Source organism: Astatotilapia calliptera, chromosome 14 (genome assembly GCF_900246225.1).
Source record: "Astatotilapia calliptera chromosome 14, fAstCal1.2, whole genome shotgun sequence".
NCBI lineage: Eukaryota > Metazoa > Chordata > Actinopteri > Cichliformes > Cichlidae > Astatotilapia > Astatotilapia calliptera.
Window position 1 is genome coordinate 37,787,003 of NC_039315.1, and position 16,938 is coordinate 37,803,940.

The 16,938-nt window shown below is 41.0% G+C and overlaps 1 protein-coding gene across 2 annotated transcripts; it reads right to left on the bottom strand.

Annotated features, from left to right (window-relative positions):
• Nucleotides 1–6,586: 6,586 nt before the first annotated feature.
• lhx1a (LIM homeobox 1a) lies at nt 6,587–15,152 on the bottom strand. Of its 2 annotated transcripts, none has more exons than XM_026192916.1 (5): nt 14,221–15,152; nt 12,326–12,549; nt 11,408–11,691; nt 9,406–9,571; nt 6,587–8,498 (listed from the first exon to the last, which is right to left on the bottom strand). In XM_026192916.1, the coding sequence occupies exons 1-5, from the start codon at nt 14,388–14,390 to the stop codon at nt 8,119–8,121; spliced, it is 1,224 nt and encodes a 407-aa protein (XP_026048701.1). In that variant the 5' UTR covers nt 14,391–15,152; the 3' UTR covers nt 6,587–8,118. The 2 variants fall into 2 exon arrangements, with proteins under 2 accessions (XP_026048701.1, XP_026048700.1); XM_026192915.1 differs by having other exon boundaries at nt 11,408–11,706.
• Nucleotides 15,153–16,938: the final 1,786 nt, after the last annotated feature.

The following is a 16,938-nucleotide window of genomic DNA, read 5'->3' on the forward strand; positions in this document are numbered from 1 at the left end:
TTCTCATCTCTGAATACTCATTATGAACTCAGTAAATATGAACATAATGCTCATCAACACTCACAGTGACAACTTAGGAGCCAGATTAGTGCATTTGTAAATACCACCCTTTACCAAAGTGAATTAATTGTCTAATGGCCTTAAATTGATTAGGCATGTCTCAGGTTTGAGTTGCAAATATCCTGGTAATCCAGGTATTTCCCCCTCAGGATAAGCATAGGATTGCTTTAATTAGCAACATGGCCATGTGTGTTGAGTACAGTAACATGGCAGCAAGCACCTGGAGCTTAAGTTACAGTGTGTTTGGGTGATAAGGGCTTTCTACGCTGGTGCATGCAGCCACTTGCTCAAACACAACCAGATAATGCAAGCGCAAAAAATGCTAAGCTAGCAGAAAATAACAAAAATCAATTTGCTTATCAGGGGAAATACACCGTAAACAATTCTAAATGAGTGCATTTGTGCATATATATCTATATCTATATATACATGTGTGTATGTGTGTGTGTGTGTTGTGTGTGTGTGTGTTATGTTTTGGCCTTTTTGTCCATCTATAAATTATGATAAAATATTATACGATCTTATATGGGGGCGATCGTGGCTCAAGAGTTGGGCGTTCGTCTTGTAATCGGAAGGTTGCAGGTTCGAGCCCCGGCTCTGACAGTCTCGGTCGTTGTGTCCTTGGGCAAGACACTTCACCCGTTGCCTACTGGTGGTGGTCAGAGGGCCCGGTGGCGCCAGTGTCCGGCAGCCTCGCCTCTGTCAGTGCGCCCCAGGGCGGCTGTGGCCATCACCAGTGTGTGAATGTGTGTGTGAATGGGTGGATGATTGTGTATAGGACCAAGTAAAGCGCTATACAAATACAGACCATTTACCATTTATATGGCTGTACTGTGGGGTCAGGTTAGCAATCCATTAAAATGTGGCTTACAACAAGCTCTTCAAGGACAGCCTGATGACTTATTGGTTGAAAATTGACAAAAAGCATTTATAACTTAGAAGTTATGATTCTTACAAGTGCGGTGTGTATTTACAGCATACAGAAAGATTTACAATATTATGTCACATCTGAACTTTGACCTCTCCTTCATGGGCAAAATCCTGATCTGAAGGTGAAAGTAATAATAATGCTATATAGGGATCTTTAAAACTATGTTTCCTATTGCTGTTGACAACATAATCATTTAAAAAAATAATTTTACTATTTTGAATTTTTATTTTTAGTTTCTGCTTGGTTGGGTTCAGGTAACATAGCTATCCCCTTAAATTTAAGAAAAGATGATTTTCTGTGTCAAAATACAACCTGTGACAAAATTAACCACGTTATGTTTCTTTGCCCATCTGCAACAGGCTTCCTTTAATACTAGCAGAGCATGTTTTCCTGAAGTTTACTGGACAACCCTGCACACTTCAAACTGACACTAAAAGATTCTGTTAAAAATAACACCCATGATCCTGACCAAGTGTCACAGTGTGAAGGCTGAGAATCTGTTTTGTCTGACTTTAGTCTAAGATTATTTCAGAAAAATTTCCAAACACACTCAACTAATTTACTAGCTCAGCATGGCCTTGTAAACCATACTGATACCATATTTATAAAATAGTAATTTTATATAAAATATGCATTCAAAAACACACTGTTCATGAAAGGAAATGCACAAGTTCAACAACAAGAAATTATAAACAGATTTTGCACTGAAGTGTGGATTCCTTGTAATATGATGAGAGATTGCCAGTGCAGTCATACACAAACAACTCATTGAGAAAACCCTTGCCCTGAGCAACAAACACAGCAGTTGGTCTCCAATATGTGAATGACAAATGAATATCACTCAGTGGGTCAGATGGTGTAGACACACTCCATGCACGTGCTAATCAGGCCAACCTGCAGACCTCACATACCATCAGGACATTCTCCAGGGGGAAATTAGTACTTTCCACTTTGCTAGACGAGTGTACTTTCTTCTTTGGGTGAACACATTGTTTGTTACATGGGCAATTTCCTTATGTAAATCGTAGAGCAATGGGCTACCAATTATAAGTAAAACATTCACTTTTATAAAGTCACATTTACTGAGATTTTTGTCAGAGGCGAGCACTACGGACAGAACTTTGAAATGTATAATGTTTTTATTTATTTTGCAGTTACAATAAGAAATAGCTAAATTGTTCACTTTATTTGATACATTTGGCCATGTTTTATTAATGTACCAGGCAAAAACCTAAACGTTTTAACTGTAAGGTCGTGGCTTTGTATGGAAAACAGGGCACTAATCATATCCTGCATGTTTGGGCTTCATTTAATGCACACCTTCCAACAGCCACAATTGTGTTTTGGTATCATTAATCTGTTGGTTTAATGACAGATGTTTAAAGAACCAATTGCAATAGTTGGAGGAATATAGATTTTTAAAATTTTAAACAGAAAAATAATTTTCAGTCACAACTATGTGCTAAACATAGACAAGTTCACAGATATAAAGGGCTGGAAAACTACAAACGAACACAGTAAAGGGTCGTCCAATCTAAGTAAACATCATTGGTTATTAGAGTTACTCAGTGGCACTGCTGTGGGATGGCTGTGAATGATTTTTTTGTCAAATGGTTAAAATTTTATATGTGAAGAAACTCATAAAGTCATTGCTAGTTATGGTTATAGGTATACTTTAATGCTCTAGGTCTTTGTTTGATTAATAAGCTGGAGTGGAAGATTGCTGCCACTCCTCCTCCTTGACCTGTGCTTTGAGGACAGACAATATAACTCAGGGGTAACCAGGTTTCTGTAAAGCAGAATAAATCAATACGGTGATCAATTATTATATAATTTTCTAAAAGGAGAGAGAGACCTGTTTAATAGCCCCCATTTAATTGATTTGCACTTAGGTACAGTTGTGGGTGTTAAATTATTCTTTGTTAATTTTTAAAATAATTTTTTATTTGGTTATTTTTTGGTTTGTCTTTCGATTGTATGGAAACATACACAGTGCCTTTGGGGTTAGGGTTTTGGGGGATGATAGGAGGAGAAAAGCTGCAGAGAGGTCTGTAAGACTTTGCTTCCTGGTCCCAACTCTGGATAGTCACATTTTGTTCTTTAATAAGTTTGGCCAGATTTCTTGAAATAAGAGTCAAAGTCAGCCAGGGCAAAAGTTGACATAGTTTCTCGAGGAAGGAAACGCTGCATTTTGGATATCCTGGTGTTCTAGACTTCAGGTAGTAACTGACTGCAAAGGATTTTCAGGTTTGGGATATTTTACTGTACTAATGTAAGGTAAACGTGGGGGGTTTGAAAGGTGCCTTTATATAAAGTCCTGTTATTTATATTATCATTGCCATTATCGGGTCTCAATCATTCATATAGGGCTGTACGATCTGGAAAGCTTTTTATTCTCCTTAATAAATGAAATCATTTAAAAACTGTTTGTTTATTTGTGTTTTCTTTGTTTGATATTAATATGTGTTTGATGATCTGAAACTTTGAAACAAGTGTAAAAATATGCAAACAATCAGAGAATCAGGAAGGACGATCACTAACTGCTAATCATTTTCATTTAAGTTTTAAAAGCAATCTTCATATTTAAAATTATTTTAGATTGTCCAAATGTTTTTGGCCTTATAAAAATGAGGAATTATTTTTGAATTAAAACTGACGAGTGTGATGAAGAGAAACAAAGTCTGAAAATATAACTGTGTTGTTGTCCAAACACTTTTGAACTTAACTGTAAATAGTAACAATAAAACAGTCGTTCTTGTCAGTATATGTTTTTATATTTGTGAGGCAGTAATTTCGATTTATCAGTAACTACCTTTATATTAACCTATATCATGGTGATACACAGTGCAGTAATAAATGGTATTTTGGAATGTGGATTATGATGGCTTGTAGTGTGAGTTTTGTTTATTTGTGAGCTCTCGTTCAATACTTTCGCCTCACATCATGTCTTATAAATGTTTTATAAATCTTCTATTTATTGTTCACACTGTTTAAATTCTACTTTGTACTTTGGTGCAGATGAATATATACTCATCACTATCTGTAAGCAAGCTACCTCAAAGCAGGACCAGAATATTTAGAAAAACAAGTGACATTTTCAAGCCACACATAATTCAGCACTTCTAAGGTAACATTTGTAGCAGAATGATTAAAAATGCTCAATTTAAATATTAGGAAGAACCTTCTCTTTGTTCACTGATAAAGTTTTTTTTTTAGGGGGGGGGGGGGTGTATAGGTGTGCATGAGTGTTTTAAAGCAACAATAAAATATTTATGAAGCAACTTTTTTCACACTGAACCAAACAAAATGTTGCCAATAAAAATTAGGACCATATGCGATTTTAGTTCACTTCTTTGATTTCCTGATCAGCCGTTTGCAGTAAAATCAACATTTTCTTGAGATGGCTCTCTCTTCTTTTTCTTCTCAGCCACTGATAATGTCTAAAATGACTCGTAATTGCTAAAAGGTCTGATAATTCTTATTCCTAACAATTCTTTTAACCAATCAGTTTCTGTGGAGCATCTTTTTTCTTATTCTGAAAACAGATAAAAGGCACTAGGTGTTTAATGCACCTAGTGCCTTAAACACTAGGTTAACTCCCTCCTGATTTATACCTCTCTTTGTAAAATAGTAGGTGTTTGTAGACTATGCTGCCCAACATTACTAAAAAAGTCGAAAAAAATGGTCTGACTTAAACACATCCTTCTGTGTTTGATAAGAGGAGGAAGTGTAAAGACCAGTGAGGTGGCAAAACAAACAGCTCATCAGCAGAGGTCAGCTTATCAGATTTTGTTACACGACTGTGTATCACCCACTGGCTGAGTACTGAGCCAGGGAAATGAGGCTCAGCGATCAAGCAACCCGCTCCATTGATTAACAGCGTTTTCTCATTTCTGGCCAAGGAGCTGGCTTCCCCCAACATGTGTCATTTGTTTGAGAAGAAACGAGGCCCAGTGCCATGTGTTTGTGTGCTTATGCTACATTCGCTCCAAGGAGAGGATACACTTCCAGCTGAGCCACTCTACATTTAAAACTAGCAGCCAAATGCTTCTCATATGGAGAGTGCACCCCCCCCCCCCCCCCCCCCCCAAAAAAAAAAAAAAAAACCCTCAGAGAATGTCAGTGTTTGTCTGCTGGGCCAGATCCCCTGTTGTACTCTAAAGTAAACCATTTTGTACCCCCATGCCATCCTTTAAGTATTAAAGCCCCCCAGCACACACACACACACACGCTGTCACTACTGTCACCCACCTCCTTCCCATCATCCTCTCTCATCACACACATGCACAAAAAGTGCACTTATTTTGGCTCCCAGTGGGTGTGTAGGCTATTCAAATGTCCTGACTCAGAGATTTAAAATGTCATTTAAAACCCATTCACTGCTGTTAAGGCTTATTTTATTTTTCCAGTATTAGCCTACAAGGTCAGTTTGCACCAACAGCTGATGAGCGATCAATAGGAGATTTGAATTTAAAGAGCTGTGGCCCTGGGGGCGGTCAGTCGCCGGTGCGTGGAGCTACTACGGTGGGTGGGTGGACTGGGGGGAGGGGGAGTTCTAAGCGCAGGGGCTCAACAGAGACCTATATCCTTCCACACACCCTTTACCTCCACCTCCCCAAGCTTGGTTAACTCTCAAGACCATGATTAATTCATGGTGGATTACAGTCTGGAGGCAGGGAGGAAAACTGGGATTGCATACAGTCCTAACTGCACAGGCTGGGGTTAGGGAGATAAAGGTTTCCCCAGATTCACACCACAATCCCACCGCCTGACTCGCTTCCGTACAAGTATGAAAATTTTTCCATTTTTCCTGCAAAAACATCACGCCTCGGTGTTTGGGCTTCTTGATTATTACTGCAGCTATGTTCGCCGAAATAAGTTGGGAGATGTCCTTCCCAGCCGCCAGACTGCACTGAAAGAACAGAAACCTACAGGGAATAATAATACTGGAGCCCGCTAAGAAAAGCATAACAAACACGAGAGCCACGGCCACAGCAATTTCATCATTGTCCTTCACAGTAGCACAGCTAACTGCTCGTGATTAGCTGACGACCTCGAGTAACTGAATGGAAGAATGTGAGGCTGGAGCCAAAGCAGCTGGAAGGAGAAACTGCATCAGCATGAGGAGTGTATTCACTCCCCCTTGTGTTCGCTGCAGCAAACTGGTCCACTGAATTCCTCCGTTGCTGGGAGAAAAAGTAAAATCAGCAAAAAAGTTTTTTTGTTGTTGTTCTGTTTGAGTTTAGGATGTGTTGCAACACTGCAACAGGGACGAGAAGAAAACCCTGTGATGACAGGTAAGGATCATCATCACAAACCTACACTGCATGTTTCCATCACTCTTCTCATTTAGACTTCTGCTTTTGTTTCTTTCTGTCTTTTCATCATTTTCCACCAAATGCCATTTTAAATGTGCTCATCATTTTCGAGTCCAGTTATTCAGATTTAACCAATCAGCATCAGTGTCTGCAATTAAGGACAATTATTCCACAGTTCAAGAAACTGGACAAAAGCTGCAATGTACCTTCAATACTTTGTGAAACACAATGCACTGTAATGTCTGGTATACTTTAAGATAGCTGCTCCCAAAAAAAATGACGTATATTTTCTAGTTTATTACAAACACATTTGTCAACATGTGGTATTTATACAGTGAATGGTCTAATATGCACTGGAGGTCACATAAGCTTAGGTTTATTGGAACAATAAAAGACATACCATGAGGGCTTGATATTCAAAGAGATGTAGCAGCTGCTTGCTGCATATTTGATCATCAGTTTTTAATAGTTTGGATTTTTCTTCTTTAAAGACACAAAAATAAAACCTAAGTATATTAACAGTTTTATGAATGTATCGTCAGCAGACTAAAAAAATTAAGAATTCGATTACTCCTTTTAACACTTACATTTTGTCTCAACACGTTCTGCGATGATGGTGCAAAGCACTTTAACAATATTTGTGCTATTTTTTTTATTTGTCAAATGTCTACTTTACTCGTGTTTTTATTTTTTTAACCTTTTTTGTAAACAACATCTCGTACAAACTAGCACAGTGAACCACAACCCCAGCAAATGTGTTTTTATCTCCGTACAATATAAATGAAATCAATACAAAAGTTTGGTTGGTTGCTTGGAACATTTTTATATGGATTGAGAGGTTCTAAAACGTGGTTTTCGAGACTTCTGGACTCCTGAATTGAATATATTACGTAAACAGTTGACTGTTCTAAGTCCCATTTAGAACCCCAGTAGAAGATTTTTAGAAGGTAGACTTCATCTCACCATTTCAAGTTCACTTCCATTTTTAATAAAGGGCTTGCAATCCATAGGGAGTCTTTTACTGGTTTGCCTTTTGAAGGCAGCCTTCTTCAGATTTGGTTGAAATTCTGAAACCGAAACAAACAAATAGTCCAGGCAGAGGAGAAAACTGTCATTTCTTCTGGCCTCCAGAAACATATTGTGAAAAAGGTTAAGTGTCAATATGGCAGAGCCTTGAGAGGCAAGAGGTCTGAGGAGCTTCTGAATAAATACAAGGGACGCGTCTAGTTCCTCGCACATAGTCTGAATGCCGCTCAGCCTTCCTACTGTGCCAGGTCAGCACACAACCAACCCTTAGCCCCTTTATTCTCTCTCTGTAAAGCTATTGAAGTCTTTGACAGTAGCTAAGGATGTTTTCATGTTTAGGACATATTACAGGAGATTTTGAAAAGGTTTTTTTTCTTCCTTTTTTTTAAGTGTTAGGGGGACTGGGGGATTGGTCGCTCTGCCGTGCCACTGACCGGAATCAGGAGGGGTAACAAGATGTCTCAGTCCAGTTTTTGGATGCAGGCTGGGTAGGGGTAAGAGTTGAAAGAAGCAATCAAAACACCCGAACGTAATGCTGCAGTGTTTTGGGGCATCATTTTTATGCTAAATATGCTCTCCTGTCAAAAAGAACAACAAATGGGAAAATAAATAAATAAATAAATATGAAATCACCAAAAAAAAAGGAGAAAAAATAGTTTATGGTACTGCCCTAACCCAGTCATTATCCGTGTCCCTGTTCTGGACTCAGTCCCCCAACACTTCCAGATCTCACGACCCTTCATTACTGAATCTCTGGCCAGCAAAGTCCGCTCCCTCGCAAAGCTACCACACAGTGCCCTCGTTCATTTCTGAGGGCGGGTGAGACAGATGGTTATTGTATCCGCTCCCGTTCAGTGACAGTGAGGTAAAAGGAGGACTAGGGCCGAACACTTCTGACGAGATGCTGTGCAGGGGCCCTGGGATGCCGGGCTCTGGGCTGGGAGAATCCCCTGGGTGGTGGGACATGATATCGGAGAAACGTTGCACCTCAGTGGAGGGATGGTGGCCCGGGAGCGGGTGGTCCATACCTCCAAGGGGGTTGCCTGTGGGGCCTGAGGATGGCACAAAGGGGAGATCAACTGGGGTCTGGGCCTGTGATGATGGTGGCCCCTGAGGGAAAAAGTCATAGTTCCCTGCTGGACCATAGTATTCACTTTGATAATCTGCAGATGCAAGAGAAGTAGAAAAAAAATATCACCATTAGCTCAGACTGAGAACAATGGGTTTGCAGAAGTAATTCCAGGGATGTTGAGGAATTCATTGAATATATATACATAGCTTGATTTGCATTAGAGAAAAAGAGACCTTCGCTGTGCTACATTAGTCACAGAGCACGTTACACTTAAATCAAAACTGCAATTGGGTGGGGAGAACAACGTGGCCACAAAATTAATTAAAATGGGGGCCATTTCATCAGCGATTCTACCTACTGAGACCAATTTTTTCAGCTCAGCAGAATATTATTAGACTTTTTGCTTCAGCAGGAAGGACAAAGGCCCAGACACAAATGGAATTCTCTGAAAATTAACAGATATTTCAAAGCATTTGATGAAATATTGCCGCGTTGGTATGAAATCACTCAGGTGTAAACTAACTTCACTTGAAGTGAATTCCATACTAAGCCATTTCTTAAAGCCTGTGGATGAGATGACCCAGACTAAAACATGTATAGCCTCTTTTGTTTGTTTTTGAATACATCCAAAATAACAGTAAGTAGGAAAACTACATCATTTTCACTGCTTGTTCATACATTTTAGTTTTTAACATTATGCACTCATTTGACATTTAATATTGTGTGAAAACAACGAAGACGGTTAAATGTGGATAGACCTAGTGTGCTCGCTACTCACTGGTCGTCTTTAAAAAGTGGCATAGACCTAAATAATTCCCCGGGAATAGGATAATGGCATATAAGACAAAACATTAAGAAGAAATGACCGGCTAATAGGAAATAAAAGATGATGCATTGAATTGTTTTTAACAATTCAATGTTTGGCGAACACATTATCAGTCAGAACCAGGTTGAAATTTAACGTGTCAAAAAAGAAAGAAAATATTAAGCAACCATACCTCCATAGTAGGAGAAGGGTCCGTTGGGGATGAGCTCCCCAGGCTCCAACCGGTCACCCAGCGCCCTCATTCGCCTCGGGCTCCGGAAAAACGCGTGCCTCCGGGCGCCCAGTGCGCTCAGCTGCTTCATCCGCCTCTCTTTGGAACGTCGGTTCTGGAACCAGACCTGAACAAACGCAACCACACACACGCGTACGTGTGTATCACATCATGTGGCCCAGAAAATATGCAATAGACTGCTGACGCCATTTCGATTGCACGTCAATATTCTATGGCGAAAGACGAGAGGAGAGGCAGAAATGGAGATTATGGAAGGGGGTGGCCGGGGAGGGGTTAGAGCTGCTATTCTATGAATAAATATCTAAACAAACAATGGTTTGCTTGTTTTTTCTGAACATGCAAACAAACGTCGGCATTTAAATGTATCCTCATTGAAAGGAAAGTGTAATTAGGTATCATGTTTACCTTGGCACCTACTCCGCTGTCTTCTTATTAGAGTCAATAACCGCGCTGTATGCGGCAAGCGTGTTGAGCCAGTGCGTTAAATTCGCAAGGCTCTGCGGCGAAGAGGACTGCGCCCAATTATCGTTTAAGGAGCGACAGTCCCATCTAACCTCCCTAATGATCTTTTAACCCTCCATTTACTCCGACTGAAGGCTGCAGCAGCAGGGGTTTAAAATCTCCAATTAATACTTAATAGGCGGGTTGTTACCAATATATTACCGGACTCTTGGAGGTTATCATTTCCTAATCTATAGGCCGGCTTCCTTTAATTATGCGCTCCCCTTTCCTCGCTCAAGCGCACACACATTAAATAGCACTATCTCCCCGCTTCCACGATTTCGGTATTACTCTACGTTAAAGCATTCTGCCTTTTTTTAAACAAACAAGCAAACAAACAAAAATGTATTCCAATAGTTAAAAAAATGATACTACTACTTTGACTACTTTGCAATAAATTTAGGGCTACGTTTGTGTGATTTTGGCGCGTAAATATAATTTATTTGAGACATTTTATTATTAGGTATTTCCAATTCTTGTGTCACACAATAGACTTTGAAAATAAACCATGATTTATAATAATATCAGTTGGGATTATCAATAATAATAATAATAATAATAATAATAATAATAATAATAATAATAATAATAATAATAATAATGATGATAATAACATACAGTTGGTTGTATGTGTCGTTTGTTGTTTAACTTGGCCTTCTGTAACGCACGCTTGTTGTGAGGATACAATCTGAAGACCCTTGAAACAGATTTGTGCCTTTCCACTTGGCTGAAAATGCTCACAGCGTGGCTAAATGTGGTCGCAAAACGTGATGGCAGCGCTGTGCCAGGACTCCTAGCGCTCCCAGCGCTCCCAGCACCTCGGCGCCAGTTGGCGACTTTGCCCCGTCGTGTGCGCCAAGAATCAAAAATACTCATATAAATTACCCATTTCCAAATCAACCTCGTCCATCGGCCAATCTTTGGCTTAATGAATTCGATGTGACCGCGCAGTTTGAAGGGAAGAGGCCTCGTTTAAAGAGGGGTGAAGGATATGAGAGGGGAGGCTTGGGGAGGTGGAGCCTCCCTGATGGGATGAGGGCCTGCTCGGTCATTGCTGTCTGGCAGCTTGGCTGGGACATTTTTCCATAAAATATAAGCTGTTACATCACACCTTTTAATGGGTGCGTAACACCCTATAAAACGGAAAAAGGCGCGAGCCCACCTCCTCAACCCCTGGGTGTCCCCTGAATCTATTTCCATAATATTTGAAAGCATCACATTGCACGATTTAGATGATTTACTACAGAATCGTGTTTAAATCACCGGGGACCACGAAAGTTATGATACTACATCAAGGATTGCATTAGGAGGCCGCATGGACCACACATTTAGAAACACGCATTTGATAAAATAATGATAATAAAAATAATGGTCTATATAGACTTATAGACTGAGTTTAGGCTGAAGCAGAGCTCCTGCTTGGGTGCAGCTGTTTCTTTACCTGGATGACCCTCATGTTGAGGCCCGTCTCCTGGGCCAGCTGCTCCCTGATGTGTCTGGTGGGTTTTGGAGTGGCGGCAAACGCTGCTTTCAGTGTCTCCAGCTGCTTGGCCTTGATGGTGGTCCGTGGGCCACGCCGCTTCCCTCCCAGGTTCTGGTCGTCGTTCTCGTTGTTAACGGTCTCCTTGTCGGACAGCGCGGCTATCTCTGTGTCCTTTAGGACCACGTCATCCTGTAGCTGGTCTTGAGAGTCTGGTGATAAACTCGGGTCGCTGCATGCCGTTACTGCAGAAACGACATCTAAATATTAGAATAATATTCACACAACAGTGTTATCGTAGCAGTGAAGCGCCAGAGTCTCTAAAAGTGCATTTAACTCGGTGGATTATCACCACTGACAAAGTGCAAACACACGCTAACACTGCTAACTAGAAGTTATATTTCGGAATTATCGTTTTGTAGTGATGTTGTTTTGTGCTGAATTCGGGCCTTACTTGTGACATACAGCCATTTGTTTTACAAAATGAAAATTTACCAACAGCAGAATTTATGAATGCGGAGGAGGCTTAAATATCAAGTAAAGAATGCACAGTCTTAATTAGAAAGAAAGAAGGACAGAAAAAGAAAGCCAAATCTGACATTATGAAAATAAAACAGATTGAGCACAGCTACATATCAGGCCAAAAGAACCATCATCTGAACTGAAAAGAAAATATTTCGCGCTTTTAAACCATCGTGCGCTGTGTCATGGAAATGAGGAAGCCACTGTGAGGTTGAAAACGTTAAGTCCATCTTTAAAAACAAATAAACAAATAAATAAATATCTATCTATCTATCTATCATTATTATTATCATTATTATTATTTAACTCGCCCTGCGTACACACACTCACAGAACACACGTGCAGGACTCTGCATACCTGAGAGGAGGTTGGTGTCTTTTACACTGGTGTTGTTTAGGTAATCGTCTTTGCAAACGAATTTGTTCTCGTCTATGATGTAGAGCTCCTCGCCGGTGGAGAGCTGCTTGTTGCACATCATGCAGGTGAAGCAGTTAAGGTGAAACACTTTGCTCCGGGCCCTCCGGACCAGGTCGTTAGGAGAGATGCCCTGCGAGCAACCGCCACACTTGGTGCCGAACCGCCTGCGGGGGATGGAGGTGGTTACTCCTGCTATTAAGGGTGTTCTGCATTTTTAATTTATTGTTTATTAATGTATTTGCTTTAAAGAGACAATGATCTAAACATTTAGCAAGAAAAACACCAAAGTGATGGGGCCGACTTATATAACGGACACAAAAATAAACGTTCAAAATAAACATCCGGAAGTTATAATTGTGTCTTAAGGATACAAATCATCTATTTCTGTCTTGCTCTCTCTCATATATATCTTTGTATGATATACATATTTTATTATTAATCCATCCTATTAAATATCAGCGTAATTTAAGGAATGAAATCGAGTCATAAATATGGTTAAATGTGACATTTTAATTCCATCATTATTTTAACGGATCAAAAATAATGAAGATTCATACAGAGATAGTTTTTTTTATTTTAGGAGATTTCTATATCACATGCTATAATAATAATAATAATAATAATAATAATAATAATAATAATAATAATTTGTGCTATAATTGTACTTTTAATTATTTTTGTAAAAGAAAATGCTGACCAGTAGCTTTGCCTCTTTAAAAAAAAAACATAAAGCCAGCAAACAAACAAACGCGAACTCCTCTCTGCATTAACCTTTGCACAAAAATTTCATCTGTTACATTTTTACCTCTATTTTACATGTTTTTTGTGTGTCTTTGCAAACACGTATTTTAAGCGTCGAGCTTCAGTAAATAAACCAATTTGAGGTGTCTTTAAAAACTAGGTTGGATTTTGGCTCATAAATTATCACCCTGCCATCTACTTCACTGTTAAACAATGTTTGCTGAGTTGCGTGCGGTGCTTGTTGACTGCACGTCTGTGATTGCATCGTCTGCGGACCTGATCTTTTCAACTAGTTTACTATTCAAATCCACTTATCACGTCCTCCTCAGCCAGACTGAGCAAACACACCGGGCAGCGGTTTCTCTAGCGCCGGTTTGATGCTCTAAGCTCCCACGACTGCCAACAAGCTGTAAAAAAACCCAACAAAAAAACCCCTTCAAGTGTGATTTCCTCGATTTCCTAACAAACCCTCCCCCTGCTGAGAGTGAGCGCACACGCGTTTAATGTTGCTGCTCCTCTTTTGTTGCTGTTTTTGCATAAGAATCCAAGTTAACAAGCTTTCAATTACTTACTACTAATCAAAAGACGGGACGGGTCGTTTTATTCGTTTATTTAGAGAATTCAAAAGGACATTCTCTTTGTTACCTAACCAGATGTTCTGTCATTTTTGTTTGTGTTATCTTTTAGGTTTTCTTCACTTATAATTGAGCAGATTTGAACTGTAACAGCAGTCTGAGCCACGAAGAAATACTTTCCTTTTTTTGGTGGTCACCTACAATTAATAGACTATATTTTCAAATGGTAAATAACGTGGAAGATACAGATGTTTCCACTAAATTTGCGGTAGACTGAGGTCGTTTGCAGTTTAATCTAATATTTGTAGGGTTTCTTATATAGTTTTCTCGTCTCACTGTGTGCCATAACTACCTTTGGTCCTTCTTTTGAAAATATATAAATATCTTTATATAATTTCCTTCATGGTTTGTCCCTGCTTACCTGCTGCGTATTATTCGTATGCAAAAGAAAAGTAAAAGAGCGAAGGAGTACAAAAACATTACTTTTCAAAGGGTTTCTGCCATCTTCATCGAGCTTACCTAAAGAAATCGTTTTTGCAGTATAGTCTCCCTTCTCGAGAAAAACATTTCTCTGTCAAATTGCATTTGCACTCGCAGCATTGCACGCACTTGACGTGCCAGGCTCTGTCCAGCACGTTGAGCAGAAAGCGGTCCAGGATAGGCCTCTCGCAGCCGGCGCAATGGACCATGGCTTTGGCTGGGCAACAACCCCCCACAAACGAAGCAAACACACAAACCAAATCAACAGCACAGGCCGAGCATTGACCGAGTATCTGCTCTCTCCCTCCCCGATTCGCCTGGAGCTCCTGGGTCAAACGTGCGCAAGAGAAGCCAGTCGATCAGGTGTCACCACAGATTTCTCCCTGCATGCGTAAAAAGACTCAACGTCCCAAAAAGCAAAGAACCAGGAAGGGTTGGCGATCGCGTCCTCACTGGAGGAAAAGTCAAAAGGTTGAAAAAAATAAATCAGTCCTTTTATGGATCCGTGGCAAAATTCAACCAAGGTGTTCAGCACAGGAAGCTGCCGATCGGCTCAGGCGAGAAGAGGGGAGCCGGTTTGGTTGTCCCGGTGACGCATCGGCCAAAGAGAAGAGCGTCGTATGGCAGCCAGTGCTGACAGAGGCTTCTAATAAAACGATTTTAGGGCAGAGCTGTCACACAAGAAGACACGCACGCCTACAAATAATTCAGAGTACTTTAACATGGCATCTTATCCACTGTTCAAAACCCGGCGAGAAACAAAATCACACAGCCAGAAGATGAAAAAAAGAGTGTTTCCCTTCCTCTCTGTTGGATGATCCTGGATGTTTGGTTTGTGATAGGATGCTGGGACTCGCCGGTCGCTCCGGTTGTAATCAGTGTGCTGGGATGCCCCTCGATCTCCAGTACCGTGCGTACGCAAGGATGCGCTCGATCTCTAGTACACTGTCTTGGTCCTAAAGCTCCAACCCAGCCTTATTTCCAGCCTCCTGACGTCAGGCCGCAGCCGGACCAATCAGCGCTGTGCCATGGAAGCAACCATCAAGCCGCCCCATCATAACCCAGCGAGGACTCTGCCTGCTATTTATGCCACACACTCAAGATAGCAATTGTCAAGAATTTCCCTGCAAACTGTCATATGTTAGTGAATGTGTTTGGAGGAAGGAGCCGCGGCGGACGCGAGCAGCGCGGAGGGAGACACAACGTTTCCGCTGCTGAGCAAAGTGTCTTTTGGCCACGAGGAGACACATGAGGGACAAATCTGAGCAGGTAGAGACTATATAGTGGCGTCTTCTGAATAAAGAGGCTGGTAGCGCATACTGCATGGCGGTGGTTCCCTTGTTCATTGCTGTAAAGTTGTTGATGTGTGATTGCTTTATTATTTAATAGCTGGAGGCTTCGTCATTTTAAAACAGAAAAAAGTAGCTGTATGTTAAAATCTTAGCTGCCAGCCTTGCAATTGAACGCACCATGCATTAGGTAAATGTTTGATTACGCAGCGGGAAGCCGCACACTGCTGAGATCTTATTAAGCGATGACTGGGTTCAGGAGATGTGACGCTTTTCTGTCCTTAGCAGTAGCACATACACACCAGCCGCTTTCTCTTTGGTGTGACTGAGAGGAAGCATGGAAGTGAAAGACGGAGAGGCTCTAAAGTTGACAGCTTGCTCTCTTCGCCAGTCGGGAGCTCGCGACCCAGACGATTCATTAGGGACGTCCAATCCACTTTAAGTTCACCTTTAGTAAATAACACCACGAGCCTAAAAGCCGGCTGGATTATTAGCCGTCTTTTATGTGTTGTTGATTATTTACAAGCTTGGAGGATTTAACACTTTTTTTCTTGCTCAATTAAATTAGCTTTGGGGGGAGGGGGGCATGCTCGTTGAATTAATGGATTTCGTCCCACTATCTGGCCAATATTTGCATTTGAAAGTAGTATTGAGTAATTAATCAGAGACTGTTGTGTGACAATAATTTAATAAATTCATTTGCAGCAAGAAAACGACGCATTTGTCGTCGCTGTTAAAACAAAATCGTCTTAAAGTAAGTGCGCACTTTAAAGAAGAACCGATGACCCGAGGATACCCATTCATTCTGTAGCAACAGCCCGCCAGCACCTTTTACATATGGGCTGCTTCTCATGTAAAACACCCGCTCATTCACGTCCAGCTGCCTCCCTCCCGGGCCGGCGTCTGGGGAGCGCCCCTTCAACAGGACATGTGTTACTGGCTTGAAGAAAGAGATAAGGCTTGGAAATACGCGCGCACACACAGCACCCTTTTCACTCGTTTTCTTTTTTGTTTCATTTCCTTTTCCTTTGTTTCGTTTCACCCGTTTCCACACTTGCCTCCTTATTGCGAAGCATCTTTCATGTTCTGTTTCCATCAGGGAGGACAGGGAGAGGCGGAGAGGTCAATAAGCTGCCTGACAACTGAGCGCTCCCTTTTCCAAAATCAACAACGGAAGTATTGCGTGTCCTTTTGGATTATAAAGCCGAGTTCATTCTTCTTCGTCTCCCCCCCCCCCCCCCCCCCCCCCCCCACTAAAAACGTCCTGCAGAATCCAACAATAGCCAAAGAAATCTCGCACTCCCTGCACGCGCTATCACGACACAAACTTGTACCGCGTAAACAACAAAAGTTGTTATTTCCATGTGTTGAAGATGCTTTGATAGCCTGTCAGTAGGGATAATCTCTGCCTGATTTAAAATAAGCCAGAGAGAGAGAGAAGGAGAGAGAGATTCAGCTCATCTCATGG